General features: G+C 43.8%; 1 protein-coding gene across 5 annotated transcripts in view; it reads right to left on the bottom strand.

Annotated features, from left to right (window-relative positions):
• Positions 1-20,572, bottom strand: part of LOC120933250 (GEM interacting protein) — a 101,141-nt gene that overhangs the window by 70,257 nt on the left and 10,312 nt on the right. For 3 of the 5 annotated variants that reach the window (XM_040346355.1, XM_040346357.1, XM_040346356.1), the window contains one exon: positions 20,355-20,492. In XM_040346355.1, coding sequence (XP_040202289.1) covers positions 20,355-20,492 — 138 coding nt within the window. Of the gene's footprint in view, positions 1-16,852; positions 16,991-19,484; positions 19,583-20,354; positions 20,493-20,572 lie in introns of those variants that run through there. The other 2 variants (XM_040346359.1, XM_040346358.1) reach the window with 2 other exon arrangements.

The raw sequence follows: 20,572 nt of genomic DNA, 5'->3' as shown, positions 1-20,572 counted from the left end.
CGATGGGAACTTTTCCTGTCGGAAATCCCACACGTGTGTACAGGGCATTAGTGTGACATTTAGTTATCATTAGAGGGGGGGGGTGAGTTTGTGATTATCCTATATAGATCTTTAGTTATCACTAGAGGGATCACCAGCAGTAGGAAGGAGGTCCTGATTCTACTATATAGATCTTTTGTTATCACTGGGTGGGGGGGGGGGGGGGGTCATCTCCACACCTCCAGGAAGAAGCAGGTCTTGTTCCTCTGTATAGGTCTGGTCTTTTAGTCCTCAATAGAGGAAGGAGTTCCTGATCTCCCTATATGGATCTTTAGTTAGGCCTCAATTAGAATACAGTAAAACCTTTGTTTGAGAGTAACTTGGTTTGAGAGCATTTTGCAAGACAAGCAATTTTTTTTAATAAATTTTAACTTGATATACAAACGATGTCTTGATATAAGAGTAGCATCATGTCACATTTTGACTTGATATACAAGCGATGTCTTGATATACAAGTAGCGTCATGTCACAACTGAGTATAAAATAGAAGAGAGGAGCCTCTAAGGCCCCATACACACGAGAGGATTTATCCGCGAATACGGTCCAGCGGACCGTTTCCGCGGATAAATCCTCTCGAGGATTTGCACGGATTTCCATGCGATGGAGTGTACTCACCATCGCATTGAAATCCGCGCCGAAATCCTCTGGCGATGACGTGTCGCGCCGTCGCCGCGATAATGACGCGGCGACGTGGGCGACGCTGTCATATAAGGAATTCCACGCATGCGTCGAATCATTACAACGCATGCGGGGGATCCCTTCGGACGGATGGATCCGGTGAGTCTGTACAGACCAGCGGATCCATCCGTTGGGATGGATTCCAGCGGATAGATTTGATAGCATGTCATCAAATATTCGATCTGCTGGAATCCATCCCAGGGGATAAATATCCGCGGAAACAGATCCGCTGGAGTGTACACACCATAGGATCTATCCGCTGAAACCCATTCGCTGGGATTTTTCAGCGGATGGATTCTATCGTGTGTATGGGGCCTTAGTGTAGTAATATGGTTACATTTATTGAAGGTACAACATTTAGAAACACACATGGCTGATGATTAAAACAGACACATCTAAGTATGCAGGTATCTGGGGTTAAGCGATCCACATAGACCATCTTCCTCACCGCCATTGATGTCATCCCTTCCACGAGCGCTTCAAGCCTCGCTTTCAGATCGCTCTACTGCAGGGTAGTCTTCCCGGTCACGATTGCAGACTGATAGCGGTGAGAGCCGGCGGTGCGGTGGATGGTCTATGTGGATCGCTTTACCCCGGATGCTTGTATACTTGGATGTGCCTCTTTTAATCATCAACCATGTGAGTTGCTAATAGTGTTGTACCTTTATTAAATGTAACCATGTTGCTACACTTAGAGGCGCCTCTCTTCTCTTTTACACTCTGTAGCTCCTGCTGGATTTTTCTTCTAATCCCCTTGTGGAGACTTCCATTTGTGGATGGACATTTTATGGTTAAACAACCCATCACATTTCTATAATCTTTTTATATGGACTATAAACTGAAAGACCTATGAATAAATGGTTGTGGAACGAATCATCTGAGTCTCCATTATTTCTTATGGGAAAATTTGCTTTGATATACAAGCATGTTTCCGGAACAAATTATGCTCGCAATCCAAGGTTTTACTATATAGATCTTTAGTTATCACTAGAGGGATCATCAGCAGGAGAAAGGAGGTCCTGATTCTACTATATAGATCTTTTGTTATAAACGGGGGGGGGGGTTCACCTCCAGGAAGAAGCAGGTCTTGATTCTCTGTATAGGTCTGGCCTTTTAGTCCTCAATAGAGGAATCACCAGCAGGAGGAAGGAGTTCCTGATCTCCCTATATGGATCTTTAGTTAGGCCTCAATTAGAATACTGTGTCCCCTTCTGGAGCCCCCACTTGCAAGAAGATATTGATAAGTAAGATAGAACAAATCTGGAGATAAGCTACAAAAATAGTGAAAGATCAAAAGCTGGCTATACACCGCTTAAAAATAACAGCTTCCTTCATTCAAACAAAAATGGTGGATGGAGGAATCCCCCCGCTAGGACCTGATGCTGTCGGAATACACTGATCAGCACCTGCAGCTGATGATCGACAAAAGTTTTCCAACTTGTTTGTTTGATAGAAGTCGATCAAATGAGGAAATGACCTCAAACTAGTAGGAGGACTAAATAAGCTTCAAGGAGCAGGCTGTGTCTGTGTCCGCTCTACATATGCAGAGTGGACACGGACCTGCCATCCACCCGCTCCGCTGATTGTGGCCCGCGACCAGTTACCAAGTCGCTTAAGTGGCCCTCGTGCTTCAAAAGGTTGGGCACCCCTGCAGTAGAACCAAACAGTATAACATTATAGTCCCAATTGGAGATGGAAAGTACTTGGATCATATGTTGCAGTTTCTTTATAGAAAGTAATTCTGAAATTGTTACTTTGTACGCAATTCTTTTGACATCCACAACCAGCTGTATCTAAATAATCTTCTGACTTTAGTGATAGAACCCAGTACCATAGTTGTGGGAATTCATTTAATATTTATTTGTTATATAACTAAGGTGAACTATGGCTGTGGCTATTAATTCCATTTGCAGGAAAACAAACCAGGTCCGGACTATCCGTTGGGGTCCCATTCACGCTTGAAGCTCCAAAACATTGGATGAGAAAAAAATCATTTATTCTCTATGGAGTTGCTTCACATTTCCACAAGTAACCTGAACGCCTAACGCCGGAAGCTCAAAAACGTTCTGGACCTTTTTTTGTAGCTGGAATCAGGCAGATTTTAGGGTTTTTGGCACGTTTTTATACCCATAGAAATGAATGTTGCGCGTTTTTGTGCAATTTACTAGTCAAATGAAAAAATGTAAAACATAAAATAGTAAAAATATATAAATGAATAAATGTAAAATTAATACACAAATAACTATAAATCAGCATAAATAATAATAAATTAATAATATGTGATAATACATAAATAAATAATATTTAAGCCTTATGCCGCGTACACACGATCGGTCCATCCGATGAGAACGGACCGATGGACCGTTTTCATCGGTTAACCGATGAAGCTGACTGATGGTCCGTCACGCCTACACACCATCGGTTAAAAAAACGATCGTGTCTGAACGCGGTGACGTAAAACACAACGACGTGCTGAAAAAAATGAAGTTCAATGCTTCCAAGCATGCGTCGACTTGATTCTGAGCATGTGTGGATTTTTAACCGATGGTCGTGCCTACAAACGATCGTTTTTTTCCCATCGGTTAGGAATCCATCGGTTAAATTGAAAACAAGTTTTTTTTTTTTTAACCGATGGTTAAATAACCGATGGCGCCCACACACGATCGGTTTGGACCGATTAAAATGGTCCATCAGACCATTCTCATCGGTTTAACCGATTGCGTGTACGCAGCATTAACCTTACAAAATATTAAATACATTATTAATAATAGTAATAATAATAATAAATAAACATCCAAACCCAAAAATAATATATTTATTTATTTTGTGTTAGGGTTAGAGTGTTTAGTTATTTATTATTTTTGTATTCAAATGTTTTTAAGGGTTAGGGGTTAAAGTTAGGAGTTAATTATTTATTATTACCTAGTATTCATTTATTGAATTCTTTTTTTATCTTATTTATTTATGATTATTTGTATGTATTTCTGTATTTATTTGACATATTATATTATTACATTACATTATTATTATTATTATTATTAGTAGTAGTAGCAGTAGTAGTAGTATTAACACCTTAAGCCGAATCCTAACCCTAACCCCAACTCCTAATCCTAACCTAACCTTAACTCTAACCCTAAAGCCTCGTACACACAATAGGTCTGAAGGACCGTTGTCTTAGGTTAACCGATGAAGCTGACTGATGGTCCGTCGCGCCTACACACCATCAGTTAAAAAAACGATCGTGTCAGAACGCGGTGACGTAAAACACAACGACGTGCTGAAAAATACGAAATTCAATGCTTCCAAGCATGCGTCGACTTGATTCTGAGCATGCGTGGATTTTTAACCGATGGTTGTGCCTACTAACGATCGTTTTTTTCCCATTGGTTAGGAATCCATCGGTTAAATTTAAAACAAGTTGGCTTTTTTTTAACCGATGGTTAAATAACCAATGGCGCCCACACATGATCGGTTTGGACCGATTAAAACGGTCCATCAGACCATTCTCATCGGTTTAACCGTTTGCGTGTACGCGGCATTAACCTTACAAAATATTAAATACATTATTAATAATAGTAATAATAATAATAAATAAACATCCAAACCCAAAAATAATATATTTATTTATTTTGTGTTAGGGTTAGAGTGTTTAGTTATTTATTATTTTTGTATTCAAATGTTTTTAAGGGTTAGGGGTTAAAGTTAGGAGTTAATTATTTATTATTACCTAGTATTCATTTATTGAATTCTTTTTTTATCTTATTTATTTATGATTATTTGTATGTATTTCTGTATTTATTTGACATATTATATTATTACATTACATTATTATTATTATTATTATTATTAGTAGTAGCAGTAGTAGTAGTATTAACACCATAAGCCGAATCCTAACCCTAACCCCAACTCCTAATCCTAACCCTAACCTAACCTTAACTCTAACCCTAACAGGAAAAAAAGTAATAATAAATGAATAATAAAAAGAAATAAAAGCTAATGGAAAAAGCTAAAAAAAAATCTGAAATACCTAGCAACAAATGATGCAACAGATGAGTTTTCTCTATTGGCTAATAAAAAAAACACCAAAGCTCAAAATCGCACATAAAAACACACTAAAATTGTGCATAAAAATGCGCAAATAAACTGAAAAATGCTCAACGACGCTACGCTCAGGTGTGAATGCTGCGTTGTTTTATGACAACGATGTCATTTTTTAAATGGAATAGGAAGATGCAGAATGATTTCGCCTGTTCATCTATTATTATTTTTTGGATAATTTGTTTCATAAAATATTTTAGCGTTTCACATCGAAATTGATCTGTAGTGTAACCTCTTTTCGGTGTAGTCTTTTCTTTACCAAGTGATGAGAGAATTAAAGGAAGGATTATTTTAATATTATTAATATAGAAAGGGGAACAGGTCATATGTTGCCCTTTCTGTGCCTTACAATATTTATTTCTTGTCCTGGCTACGGACAGGCAGAAGACTCAGCGAATGACAAGCAGGAAGACATCCATCTATAGAGAGACTTATCTCTGCTGATTTATCATGTATTCTGTGACTCACTTTATGGAAAATTCCCTGCCTGCACTGTATAGCTTATTATTCCCTTTTCTCCCCTGAATATGCCTAACATAGTACTATCAGAACAAAAATGAAAGAAATATTTCAGTCTCATCACCTCCTCCTCAATGTAGCTATAAAAAAACAAAAATTGCTCATACATGGTTACATAAGTTACGATTGAAGGAATGCACCGAAACATAAATAGGCTGTTTTTTTTTCTGCTTAAAGTGGAACTTCACTCTCTCAATCAACATTGACTATTTTTAATCCTTATACTGCTAGCATTAGTAAATAGATAGGAAAATATATCATATTTACTTGTTTTAAAAAATATATATATTTTATTTCAGTTACTTCCTGGTTTCTGGCCTAGGCAGAGTCTTCAGGAGGGGAGGAGGGGCTTTCTCAGCTAGGCACACCCTCCTTTCTGCATGTTTATTCAGAGATAGTTTTGTTAAAGTATACGTGAGCCCTCACCTTGTAAAAGACCCCTTTCAGTTTAAAGTAGGAAAAAAAAAAAACATTTGTGGCTATATACAGTATGGCCCGGATTCACAGACACTGGCGCATATTTATGCCGCCGTAGCGTATCTCCTTTACGCTACGCCGACGCAGCGCAGAGAGGCAAGCACTGAATTCACAAAGCACTTCCTCCCAAATCTGCGCTGGGTTTCTCAGGCGTAAGTCGGCGTAAGTGGAAGTGGGCGTGAGCCATGCTAATGAGGCGTGACCCCATGCAAATGATGGGCCGAGCGCCTGATAGATACGTATTGCCAACTGCGCATGCGCCGTCTCATGGGCGCATCTCAGTGCGCATGCTCACAATCACGTTGGAACAACTGCCTAAGATACGTCGGATCACTGCCTACGGCGTGAACGTAACCTACGCCTAGTCATATTCACGTCCTACGTAAACTATGTAATATACGTCGGCTTGAGTTCCCTGGTGCAGACCTTTGCATTGATGCTGCTGAGTTACACCTCCTTTATGGGGCATAACTTTACGCCGGACGTATGACTTTACGCGCACTGCGTCAGACAGACGGACGTTCGTGAATCGGCGTATCTCCCTCATTTGCATATGTGAATAGAAAATCAATGGGAGCGCCAAATATGTCCAGTGTAAATATGCGCCCACTCTACGCCGGCGTAGGCAAGTTACGTCGGTCGGATGAAGCCTATTTTCAGGCGTATCTTAGTTTCTGAGTCCGGCGCATAGTTACGATGGCGCATATGTGCACTTACGCGGCGTATCTCGAGATACGTCGGAGCAAGTGCTTTGTGAATCCGGCCCTATATATACATACAGTATCTCACAAAAGTGAATACACCCCTCACATTTTTGTAAATATTTTATTATATCTTTTCATGTGACAACACTGTCTCTATAATGTTGAATCTTTTCTCTCTATGTAGAATAATCTTGGACTAATAGAGTTAAAGGGGTTGTAAAGGTAAAACATTTTTCCCTAAATAGCTTCTTTTACCTTAGTGCAGTCCTCCTTCACTTACCTCATCCTTCCATTTTGCTTTTAAATGTCCTTATTTCTTCTGAGAAATCCTCACTTCCTGTTCTTCTGTCTGTAACTCCACACAGTGATTCAAGGCTTTCTCCCTGGTGTGGAGAAAGCCTCTTGAGGGGGAGGGGGTGAGCAGGAGTGTCAGGACGCTTCTTTCTCTATCTGCAAAGTAGAGAGTGTCATGACTTGCCTGCTCACCCCCTCCCCCCTCAAGAGGCTTTCTCCACACCAGGGAGAAAGCCTTGCATTACTGTGTGGAGTTACAGACGGAAGAACAGGAAGTGAGGATTTCTCAGAAGAAATAAGGACATTTAAAAGCAAAATGGAAGGATGAGGTAAGTGAGGGAGGACTGCACTAAGGTAAAGGAAGCTATTTAGGGAAAAAAATGTTTTCCTTTACAACCCCTTTAAGGTTATGCACATTGGACCGCAGGTTCGATAGACACAGATCGCTATTGTCAGCGTCATGTTGAATCTTCCTATCTGAACTGTTGTCTAATATTGAACTGTTGTCTAAACTAAACGGATCTTTTGGATTTCGGATTCTGCGCATTCGTTATCGTTTGTTGAAACAAACACAAAAATCCCTGAAATTCAGACGAAAATGCACGAAAATTCAGACGAAAATGCATTCAGACAAAATTGAATGCACATGTCTAGTGATTAAATAACACCAAAAGAGAGCTCTATTTGTGTGAACAAAATGATAACAATTTTATTTGGGTACAGTGTTGCATGACTGTGTAATTGTCATTCAAAGTGTGACAGTGCTGAAAGCTGAAAACTGGCTTGGGCAGGAAGGGGGGTAAAAGTGCCTGGTATTGAAGTGGTTAAACAAGATAGGATTATGGGGTATTTACCAGATTCTAAGCGAAGGTTCAATTGGGCTTTAAATATTAGAAAATTCAAGGTGGACAGATTATTTCTTGCCTGTGTCTATCTCCCGAGGGTCTTTGATGAGATTTGTAGAGTCGCTATTCATATAGATAATTGTGCCAATCTAGTGTGTAGGGACACCATTCAAAACCAAAGTCAGGGCATCACACTTCTATATGAGGGACATGTTTGTGCAGACAGCCAGTTTTATTACATGAGAAGCAGGATGTGGTTAGAACATCACACGTAAAATGTAGCTCAGGCCCATGCACACTGTTATACCCACATATCCTCAGCATAGTATATATACAACTACGCCGTGTATATATACACATCTGTATCACAATACATAAAGGAGACAACACTCTCTACATATACCACAATTAGGGATGAGCCAAACACCCCCCCCCCCCCCGTTCGGTTCGCACCAGAACCTTCGAACGGACCGAACGTTCGCACGAACATTTTGAACCCCATTGACGTCTATGGGACTCGAACATTCGAATTCAAAAGTGCTCATTTTAAAGCCTAATATGCAAGTTATTCTTGTAAAACGTCTTTGAGACCCAGAGTCTTGCCCCAGGGAACATGTATCAATGGAAAAAAAGTTTAAAAAACGGTAGTTTTTTCCATTGATACATGTTCCCTCGGGCAAGACCCGGGTTCTCAAAGACGTTTTCACAGGCATACTATAGACACCCAGCAGGTACAATATTTAAAGGAATTTTTCATTTTTTTAAATTTTTTATTATTTAAACATCATTAAAATCACTGCTCCTGAATCTTTAGGTGCAAACTACAGAGCACACGGCCAGTACACACCAAGTAGCTTTAGGTGCAAACTACAGAGGACACAGGCAATAAACCACGTAAGAATACTGCAGCTAGCACAATCACCTTCCTGCCAATAAATTAGGAAGAGCGGATCTAGCTAAACTATACAGTGTATAAATATATGTACAACACCTGGGATGTATATATATCCTCTACACACTGTAACATTAACTGACTAGCCTGCCTGCTCTATCTACCTGCAAATAATGACACTCTCTCTGTCCTCTCTTAACCACCGCAACACACTACACAAGGCCGACCTGCAGGCGGCCTTTTATAGTGTGGGGCGTGTACTAAACCCCCTGAGCCATAATTGTCCAAAGCCACCCTGTCCGCCTCCTCCATCTCCCCAGCTGTTATTGTGCCTGCCTCCTCCATCTCCCCAGCTGTTCTCGTGCCCGCCTCCTCTGTCTCCCCAGCTGTCCTCGTACCCGCCTCCTCTGTTTCCCTAGCTGTTCTCGTGCCCGCCTCTTCCGTTTCCCTAGCTGTCCTCGTGCCCGCCACCTCCATCTTCCCAGTTGTCCTCGTACCCGCCTCCTCCATCTCCCCTGCTGTTCTCGTGCCTGCCTCCTCCGTATCCCTAGCTGTTCTCGTGCCCGCCTCCTCCACTATCGCTCCTCCTCACAGGCTGAGCTGCTGCTCACCTCCTCTACAGAGGCCGTGATGGATGTCCTCCAGGGCCGATCCTCTCTCTGGAGATCCAGTCAGGGCTGTGTAGGGACCCTCGTATTCCCCAGCCAGGTTAGTGGGGAACTCACTCTTTTTAGGGCCCCTCATATTCCCCAGCCAGGCTAGTGGGGAAATCAGAGGCCATGGCTTTAACCCCCCTAGGCAGCAGTGGCCATAGACGGCTGCTTAGTTCGCCTAGCGGGAGCGCCGGCCCTGCATACACCAAGTGAATTTCTGCAGGTTCCTGATGAACTGGCCACCATTTTCTTATTGGGTGGCTCTCCTGGCCAAAAGTCAATCATCAATCCTAGAAAATGTTACAATACATTTAGCATTGATAGTTTGAGATTTCTTTCATTCAGCTTGCCACAATGTATGGCCAACCATGTAATGGAGATAAAGGCAGACGTGTTTGAAATTCAGCCTCTAATGCCCCATACACACGATCGGGAATTCCGACAGCAAAAGTCTGTGAGCTTTTGAACGGAAATTCCGACCGTCAAATTTTCAGATGGAAAAAATTCTTATCGGAAAATCTGATCGTCTGTAGCAATTCCGACATTATCTTGGCTCGTCGTAGCGTTGTACGTCACCGCGTTCTTGACGGTCGAAAGTTCTGAGAACTTTTGTGTGACCGTGTGTATGCAAGCCAAGTGTATCTACTCATACAAAAGACCTTTATTATAAAGGCCCTATTCACACTTTTGGGGCACACATAAAAAAAAATTAAGTATACACTATAGAATTGGAACAGACCTGGGACACCTTTGGGCACTCCAAATAGAAAAGTAATGTGGAGCACATAGTGCCCCCTCACCCCCCTGGCAGGCCCTGTTCTGAGCCACATTCCTGTCTGAATAATGTGTCCGGGTTTCAGGTGGACTGAAACCCGGACACATGATTCAAAACCCGGACTGGCCGGATGCGCATTCCAGGAATGTGCCCAGAAATGCGTATTTTTGCACATATATATATATATATATATATATATATATATATATAAAATAAATATGTATATATGTACAGTATGTATATACACGGACAATTTATTAGGTACACCTCGCTAGAACGGGGTTGGAGCCCCTTTTCCCATCATTCTTTGTGGAATAGATTCGGAGCCACTGTTGCACCACAGCTGCATGTAAAATATTTAGGTACGACTTTCATGCAACTTTTGAGGGTTAACAGTCTATGGCCCTCAAGTTGCATGACAGTTGAACCAAAGTAGTGCAATAGCTCATGAACTACTCTAGGTTGCACATACACGCACTGGCCACTTTATTAGGTACACCTTGCTAGTACCGGGTTGGGCCCCCTTTTGCCTTCAGAACTGCCTTCATTCTTTGTGGCATAGATTCAGCAAAGTGTTGGAAACATTCCTCAGAGATTTTGGTCCATAGTGACATGATAGCATTACACAGTTGCTACAGATTTGTCATCTGCACATCCATGATAAGAATCTCCCATTCCACCACATCCCAAAGGTGCTCTATTGGATGAGATCTGGTGACTGTGGAGATCATTGGAGTACAGTGATCTTATTATCATGTTCAAGAAACCAGTGGAGAGATGATCTTTGTGACATGGTGCATTATCCTGCTGGAAGGAGCCATCAGAAGATGGGTACACTGTAGTCATAAAGGGATGGACATGGTCAGCAACAATACTCAGGTAGGCCGTGGTGTTTAAATGATGTTCAATTGATACCAAGGGGCCCTAAAGTGTGCCAAGAAAATATCCCCCACACCATTACACCACCACCAGCTTGAACCATTAATACAAGGCAGGATGGATCCATGCTTTCATGTTGTTTACTCCAAATTCTAACCCGACCATCTGAATGTCTCAGCTGAAATCGAGACTCATCAGACCAGGCAACATATTTCCGATCTTCTATTGTCCAATTTTAGTGATCCTGTGCGAATTGTAGCCTCAGTTTCCTGTTCTTAGCTGACAGGATTCAGAAAGCACTTACGCCGACGTATCTTCTGATACGCCGCGTAAGTGCACTGATGCGCCGTCGTATCTATGCGCCTGATTCTTAAAACCAGATACGCCTGAATTTTGGCTCCATCCGACCGACGTAAGTCTCCTACGCTGGGCGCATATTTACGCTGGCCGCAAGGGGCGCTTCCATTGTTTTACTCGTCGAATATGTAAATGAGCGAGATACGCCGATTCACAAACGTACTTGCGCCCGTCGCAGTAATCTATGCCGTTTATGTAAGGCGTACGTCCGGCGTAAAGTTATTTCACATAAAGCAGGTGTAAGTCATGTTAGGGTATGGACCAGGGAACAGCCGTCGTATTTTACGTTGTTTACCTAAGTCGTACGTGAATGGGGCTGGGCGTAGGTTACGTTCACGTCGTAGGCATTGAGCCGTCGTATCTTAGGGAGTATATGCAACGTGATTCTGAGCATGCGCGCGCATGCGCCGTTCGTTCAGCCCTTCATTTACATTGAGTCACGCTTCATTTTAATAGATCACGCCCACTACCTTTCTACTTTGAATTAGGTGGGCTTACGCCGGCCAATTTACGTTACGCCGGCGCAACAAAGGGAGCGAGTGCTTTGTGAATACTGTTCTTGCCTCTCTGTGTTACGTCGGCGTAGCGCATATGAGATGCGCTACGCCGCTCTAAAGATGCGCCGCTCTACGTGAATCCGGGCCATACAGTATATATATATATATATATATATATATATATATATAGGCACATATTTATATTTATCAGTATACAGTGTGTGTGTGTATATATATATATATATATATATATATATATATATACACACACACACACTATATTACCTGCCTTTATACGCACGTGAACTTTAATGGCATCCCAGTCTTAGCGCACAAACAAGGTCCATAAAGACATGGATGAGCGAGTTTGGGGGGGAGGAAATTGACTGTCCTGCACAGAGTCCTGACCTCAACCCAATAGGACACCTTTGGGATGAATAAGAGCGCAGACTGTGGGCCAGGCCTTCTCATCCACATCAGTGCCTGACCTCACAAATGCGCTTCTGGAAGAATGGTCAAACATCCCCATAGACAGATTGGAGTTAACAGGCAGAGAAGAATAAAAGCTCAAACGATCAAAGAAGCAGCTTCTTTGAGCTCCAGTGTGCACGAGACCTTCTAGTGTTGTGGCTTTCCTTTGAGAAATGAGGTCCTCTTGTCTCTTGGAAAAACGTTATCCCGGGAATTGCATTATTCTCAGTGTATATAAATGTTCTGTTACAGCCAAACACCAGGTGATAAAACACTTCTTCCTTTAGGGTCCCTTAGACTTGGAAACAGCAATTCCACTTGGAAGAAAAAGTCTAATGCAAACAATGACTAAACTAAATATAAAGCCAAAACTTTTTTTTTAAGCTTTAGATTAGGGAAGGGTTCAAACCCGGTGAGTTTTTCTTTAGCTGTGTCACATTAGTGAGCACTTCTTTCACTTCCTGTCCTGTAGACACAACAGGAAGTATGAGGAAATCTCCTCAAAGTGAGAAGAATCCCCTGTATTCTGTGATTTTGGAGGGTCAATCTCCCCACTGGGAAGACAGCAATAAAAACAGGACAGAGGTTCTAGATCCATCCAAAACTAAGGGGAAAAAAAGTTTTCACTTTAGATACACTTTAACCATTTACCTACCGGGCACTTACACTTCCTTCCTGCCCAGGCCATTTTTCAGCTCTCAGCGCTGTTGCACATTGAATGACAATTGCGCAGTCATGCTACACTGTAACCATATGATATTTTTCAAATTTTCTTCACACAAATAGAGCGTTCTTTTTTCTTTTGGAGGTATTTAATCATTGCTGGGATTTTTATTTAAAAAATAAATAAAATAAAGACCGAAAATTTAGAAATTTTTATTTTTCCTAGTTTCTGTCAGTAAATTTTGTAAATATGTAATTTTTTTCCTTCACTGATGTGCGCTGATGAGGCATCACTGATGGGCACTGGCACTGATGAGGCAGCACTGATTAGGTGGCACTGATGAGGAGGCACTAATATTCTACACTTATGGGCACTGATGGGTGGCACTGGTGGGCACTGATAGGTGGCACTGATGCTCACTGATAGCCGGCACTGGTGGGCACTGATAGGGGGCATGAAAAGGCGGCACTGATGGGCATTGCTGGATGGCACTGATGGGCATTGATGGGCATCATTGATAGGCGGCACTGAAAGCCAGCACTGACTGGCATCACTAATGGGCATTGATTTATGGCTGTGGTGGGCACTGATTGTTGGCACTGGTGGGCATTGATTACTGGCACTGGTGATTAGGTGGCACTGATGAGGAGGCACTAATATTCTACACTTTTGGGCACTGATGGGTGGTACTGGTGGGCACTGATAGGTGGCACTGACGGGCACTGATAGCCAGCACTGATAGGGGGCATGGAAAGGCGGCACTAATGGGCACTGATGGGCATTGCTGGATGGCACTGATGGGCATTGATAGGCATCATTGATAGGCGGCACTGAAAGCCAGCACTGACTGGCATCACTAATGGGCACTGATTTCTGGCTGTGGTGGGCACTGATTGTTGGCACTGGTGGGCATTGATTACTGGCACTGGTGATTAGGTGGCACTGATGAGGAGGCACTAATATTCTACACTTATGGGCACTGATGGCACTGGTGGGCACTCATAGGTGGCACTGACGGGCACTGATAGCCGGAACTGTTGGGCACTGATAGGGGGCATGGAAGGCGACACTAATGGGCACTGATGGGCATTGCTGAATGGCACTGATGGGCATTGATGGGCTCTACAGATGGGCATTGATGGGCATCATTGATAGGCGGCACTGAAAGCCAGCACTGACTGGCATCACTAATGGGCACTGATTTCTGGCTGTGGTGGGCACTGATTGTTGGCACTGGTGGCATTGATTACTGGCACTGGAGGGCACTGATTACTGGCACTGGAGGGCACTGGTTGCTGGCACTGGTGGTGCTCTAATGTAATCAGTTGTAAGTCACGTAACAAGATTCAAGTAACAATGCACATGCTGCTTATATTTTTCTTATCCTAGAATTCGCCTTTAACAATTTAAAATAAAAAGTGGGTAGGGTAAGTATATGAAGGGATAGGAGATGCCCTCTCAATTGCTGTGGCAAGGTGACATATCTCTGAAAGGCATTCATGAAGTTCTATCCAACCTAGGTAAAGTGCCTGCTGGTATGCAATGTAAGTTTTATTATTAGATTTCCTTCTGAGAGCCCTGGGACTCCTGAGGCCTAAAGTACAATTTTTGACTGAAAATAAAAGCCAAATAAAGCCACACACCTTTTATTAACCGCCACCAAACTCCCTCATGTAAGGTTTATTACCAATTCCCTATGACCACACACACAAGTTGGCCATATAGTGCTCATGTGAGAGTCCTTCAACCACTTCTATACTTGCATACCTATAAGGTCCCTCTGCTACCACTGCCACTCTCCGTGGAAAGTTTTGAGTGGCTTCCTGAGCTAAGAGCCTGGCCTTTGTGCCCTTAGCCCCTGTGGCTCACAACTGACCAGACACAGTGATGATCCCGCAAAAAGTCTGCAAACTGGTTAAAATTGGCATACCAACTCATCTTCCTTGTGACTTACAACTGGCCGGAAAGGTCGCACACCACATTAATGATTCAACAGAAAGTTGTGGGGATCAGAAGAAGGTGGGATTTAGTCTAGAACTATGGGAGCTGGTTAAAATTGGCATGCCGGATCATCCTTTCTGTGATTCACAGCTGGCCAGTGAGGCCACACAAAACATTGATGGTCCTACAAAAAGTCGAAGAGAGCAGCAGAAGGTGGGACCAGGTTTTTGACTATGAGAGCTAGTCCAACCTGGCATACCATCTCCTCCTCTCTGTGACTCACAACTAGCCACTGAGGCCACGCACCACAGTGATGGTCCAACAAAAAGCCGTGGGGAGCAGAAGAAAGTGGGGTCAGGCTGGCATACTAGCTGGCATACTAACTGGCATGCTAGCTTATCCGCTTATCCTCTCTCTGACTTACAACTGGCCAGTGAGGCCCACACCACAGTGAAGATCCAATGAAAAGCCATGTAGAGCAGGAGAAGGTGGGCCAGCGTCTTGACTGTTGAAGCTGGTTAAAATTGGCGTATTGGTTCATCTTCTCTATGACTAAAGAATAGTACACATGGGTCAAAGGTTGGGCAGAATCTGCCCATTCAATAGAAACCGTCCAACATTTGGCCGGCTTGTATCGAAGGTTCATGTCTGAAAAAGGTTTGCTGACCGTTTTTTTTTCGATCGCCGCTCTCAGCCAATGGCTAAAAGCGCTGACCAGAGTGTTCTGGCAGTGGTGTTGCGTGCGGGGTGGGGGGGGGCTGCCCCCCTGTCAGAACACAATAGCCCCCCCCCCGTCAGAACACAATAGCACAGCAGGGGTGATCACTGTGCTAACATTGGATTGTTAGTACAAAGCAGGGGCGGACTGACCATTGAGTCACTCGGGCACTGCCCGAGGGCCCCATGCCACTAGGGGGCCCCATCTGGGTTGCCAGGCTCAGTAAAACCAGGGACAGTATGTAAAAATCTGTGTTTTTTTTTACATCTGTCCCTGATATGTCCGAAACCGACATGCTTTTGATGTGAAAATCCAGAGATTTTAGCTGCCCCGCCTCTGCGCTGCCTCCTGGCGTGGTGGCCATCTGTAAGCCCGGGGGCCCCATAATCTTCTATTGCCCGGGGGCCCCATGAGTTGTCAGTCCGCCCCTGATACAAAGGCTTCGACCTGAGCTGTCAGCTGGGTTAGACGAAAAAAAACTAGTAGTGTGTACAAGGCTTTACAACTGGCAAATGAGGTCATGCAATGCATTGATGGTCGAACAAATGTCTTGTGGGGCAGAAGAAGGTGGGACCAAGTTCCTGACTACGGGAGCTGGTTATCATTGGCATAACAGCTCATCCTCTCTGACTCACAATTGGCCAGGGAGGCCACATAACACATTGATGGTCCTACAAAAAGTAATTGGGATCAGCAGAAGTAGGGACCAGGTTCCTGACGATGGTTAAAATTGGCATACCAGATCATCCTAGGACAGTGATGGCCAACCTTGGCACCCCAGATGTTTTGGAACTACATTTCCCATGATGCTCTAGTGCATGGGTATCATGGGAAATGTAGTTCCAAAACATCTGGTGTGCCAAGGTTCGCCATCCTTGTCCTAGGACTTGGGTATGCTTGTAAAGTGTAGTGCAATCTGATTGCTATTGGCTAATGCAACCCGCACTAACTTGGGCCATTTCCCAATTGATGTTCACTCCTGCTGAAATGTTTTGAGGAAAATAAAATTTTAGGGAGTACATCGCTCCCTCTTGCTCTTATGGTAGGGTAGCAAACAATTTCTGTGCTAAACTGCTTCATCACAATAGAGAGGAAACACATTCGCTAACAAAACTGCTGCATGGCAAGTCACATGTATACCTTACTGAATATACACAGCCTGTGTGGTCACACCAAGTCCTCTACGTATAGGGCAGCTACACAAGCCACCATGGGTTACATGACGAAGAAGGATAAAGAGGAACAAGCTGTGGCAAACAAGTATATAAGATACAGCGAGACATAAACAACGATGGAGAACCAAAACACCGAGCAAAGACAAGTACACGGAGCAGGTTACTCAGCTACTTACCCCCTCCTCGGCCCGTCGCCATCTTGCCAGGCCCAGATGGAGTGGCCACCCCTATCAATTGCAGAACCTGGGCTCAGTGATGTAGTGACAAACAGCCACAGCTTCCTGACAGAAGACATCACATCAGGAAGTGCAAAGTGAGAGTGCTGAGCATTGCAATCACTCTGATGAGACTGTATATCTCATACGGAGGGGCAGGGCTCAGCTTACTGCTTATACCACTTCCTAATATTATTGACATGCTGCACTTGCATAATTGCCCACTGTCCCTGATTTCTAGCAAAGGTCAAAGTTCTTGATGGTCATGCTGCAACGAATCCCCCTAATTTCCAGCACCGTACTATAAACTATAGGCAAATATAAAAAAAAGGATATTAGGTAAATTTCTGTGAAACATGCACTTTTTCTCTAGCACAGAAAAAACCTGTTGATTCTGCCATAAATCCAGTGAGCTGACAAAGTAGGCCCGGATTCACAGACAGCGGCGCACATTTATGCCGCCGTAGCGTATCTCCTGTACGCTATGCCGACGCAGCGCAGAGAGGCAAGCACTGAATTCACAAAGCCGGTGCTCCCAAAACTGCGCTGGGTTTCCTAGGCCTAAGCTGGCGTAGGTGGAAGTGGGCATGAGCCATGCAAATGAGGCGTGACCCCATGCAAATGATGGGCTGAGGGCCAGACAGATATGTGGACGCATCCCAGTGCGCATGCTCAGAATCACGTCAGAACTACTCCCAAAGATACGTCGGACCACTGCCTACGGCGTGAACGTTACCTACGCTCAGCCATATTCACGTCCAACGTAAACTACGTAAAATACGCCGGCTTGTGTTCCCTGGTGCAGCCTTTTGCATGTATGCTGCTGAGTTACACCTCCTTTATAGGGCATAACTTTACGACGTACGTATAACTTACGCGCACTTGCGTCGAGCGCACGTACGTTCGTGAATCACCGTATCTCCCTCATTTGCATATTTGAATAAAAAATCAATGGGAGCGCCAAATACATCCAGCGTAAATATGAGCCCACTCTACGCCGGCGTAGGCAAGTTACGTTGGTGGGATGAAGCCTGTTTTTAGGCGTATCTTAGGCCTTGTACTCACGGCCAGACATGTCCGATGAAAACGGTCTGCAGACCGTTTCCATCGGACATGTCTGCCCGGGGACTGCCCGGGGACTTCTGTTCGATGGCTATACACACCATCGAACAGAGGTCCGCGCGTAAACAATACTCGGGGCGTGTCCGCGGTGTCGCCGCGTCGATGACGCGGTGTCGCCGCGACAATGACGCGGCGACGTGGGCGGCCTGCCTTTAAAATGCTTCCACGCATGCGTCGAAGTCATTCGACGCATGCGAGGGATGGCGGGCGGCCGGACATGTACGGTAGGTCTGTACAGACGACCGTACATGTCGGGGGGACAGGTTTCCAGCGGACTGTTTTAAAGCAAGTCCAGGAAACAGTTGTCCGCTGGAAACCTGTCCGATCCGCCCGAAAATGGTCCGCTCGGGCCTACACACGGCCAAACATGTCTGCTGAAACTGGTCTGCGGACCAGTTTCAGCAGACATGTTTGGTCGTGAGTACGGGGCCTTAGTATGTGGGTCCAGCGCACAGATACGACGGTGCATATTTGCACTTACGCGGCGTATCTGGAGATACGTCAGCGCAAGTGCTTTGTGAATCCGGGCCGTAGTCTTTTCTGCACTAAAATCCTACATTCACACGCAGTGCCGGGACAAGATCATCCAGTGCTTAGGACAAAGATGCCAAATTGCAAGCCCCCAAATTGCAAGCCTTTCATTAGGTGCAAACTTATTGGGGGGAGAGAGATCATAGCCTGTCCCTCCTCCCGGCTCTCCCCTCTTCTCTTTGCAACTGTTTCGTCAGATTCTGCGACCTGTCAGAATTGGTAATGGAAGTGACGTTCAGTCGCCACCATCTTGCTACACTCCGCACTTATCCATAGTAAGGATCCACTGAGAAGGGGGAGAGCGGACATCTTGTTACACCCACCAGATTTTTACATATTACACTTATTTTTAATAGGAAAGTAAGTTTATATAGCGATATACAGTGATTAGAACTCTGTGGGACTGGTTAGATGTTGGATTTTAAAAGCAGCAACCTTTTGTCACAAATAGCAAACTTGTGAGATGAGCAGGCTTGCCACTGCTTTTAAAATGCAACATCTAAACAGTCGGATGGAGTTCTAAGTGATGGATTTCAGTATATAAACTCAGTTTACTGTTAAATATAAGTGTAAAATGCAAAAGTCCGTCGGTGTAAGAAGATGTCCGCTTTAACCCTTCTCTGTGTATCCTTACTATGGAGGAGTGCAGGGTGTAGCAAGATGGCGGAGACGGAATGTCACTTCCGTTACCAATTCTGACAGGATGCCAGATCTGACGAAACACCACCTCCAGCACTAAGGTGACAGAAGTAGAGGTCACTACTCCTATCAGCATTATAGTAGAAGGAACAAGTGGCACCCCTATCCCTTCCACACACTATGCGCTCAGGGCAGCCGCCCCTTCTGCCCATCCTTAGTCCTGGCCCAGTTCACACGGGTGTCCAGGGGTGGATAGTTTGCTGCATTCTGTGCCATGGACCTGTATAAACTGGATGATTACCTGTGCCCAGAAACGTCATTAAAATGCCATCCCTGGACGCAAAACGTCAGGATCCATAATAGTTTTGAAGTTCTATACGCATGTAACTACTCAGATGAGTGTTTACATGAGAACAGCGGTGGCGTAGACCCTTGATTCTGGTGAAGACTGCTTCAGTACTATGTGCATGCAATGTTTAGCTCCACCCACAAGAATCCACTTATTCTCTCCGGTGGCCATCAATGTGACTGTGGCCTAAGCAGTGTCACCAGCTCTTCCTGAGATTTCCCCTGCTGGACTACAGAACACCACCCCTTTTCCTCATCTCCATAATCTCTGTGTTTATATTCTCAGCACTCTTTCTCTGATGCTGAGAATGTAAACAAGGAGGGGTTATGGAGGTGATAAGAGAAGGAGGTGTTCTGTAGTCCAGCAGTGAACTAGTGTTATATGTTGTAGCCTCATTATAATTAAGGAGTTTGTGTTATCATGTTAAAAATACCTGTAGATATGTGGCAAGCAACAAAACTGGTACACTTGATATTGTGAGAACTTCTGACTAATGAACTATTTTTGTGATATGGAGGGAGCCAGTTCACTAGTCCACTCATATTGCAGCATAGAGACCCTATAGCATCAGTACGGCTTCTTATTTTACTTATACTTAACTTAATATTTTTAGACTTATTTTACTTACTGTAAACTTTACTTTATATTGTTAGATTTATTTTAGTTACTGTAAACTTTATATGTTTAGACTTATTTTACTTATACTTTACTTTATATTTTTAGACTTATTTTACTTACTGTAAACGTTACTTTATATTTTTAGACTTATTTTACTTATACTTTATATTTTTTTTATTTTAAGAGCATGGTGTAGGGGCATACCTCGCACTCTGTTGATCAGGTTGGTCATGGCTTCTTGTACGCAGTGGGCTTTGAGAGCTGGATATTTGAAAAGGAGGATTACAACAGACTGGAGCAGTTCCGATAGCCTGAGCTCAGACTGGTCACAAGAGAAAGGACCTGATAAGGAGGGGAAACAATGGAGAGGGAAGAAATAAAACACGTCATACATTTGCTAACTTTGCTATAATACACCCCAT

The sequence above is a fragment of the Rana temporaria genome, chromosome 3 (genome assembly GCF_905171775.1).
Source record: "Rana temporaria chromosome 3, aRanTem1.1, whole genome shotgun sequence".
NCBI lineage: Eukaryota > Metazoa > Chordata > Amphibia > Anura > Ranidae > Rana > Rana temporaria.
The sequence above is the reverse complement of the archived record's forward strand: the minus strand, read 5'-3'. Positions and strand labels throughout refer to the sequence as shown.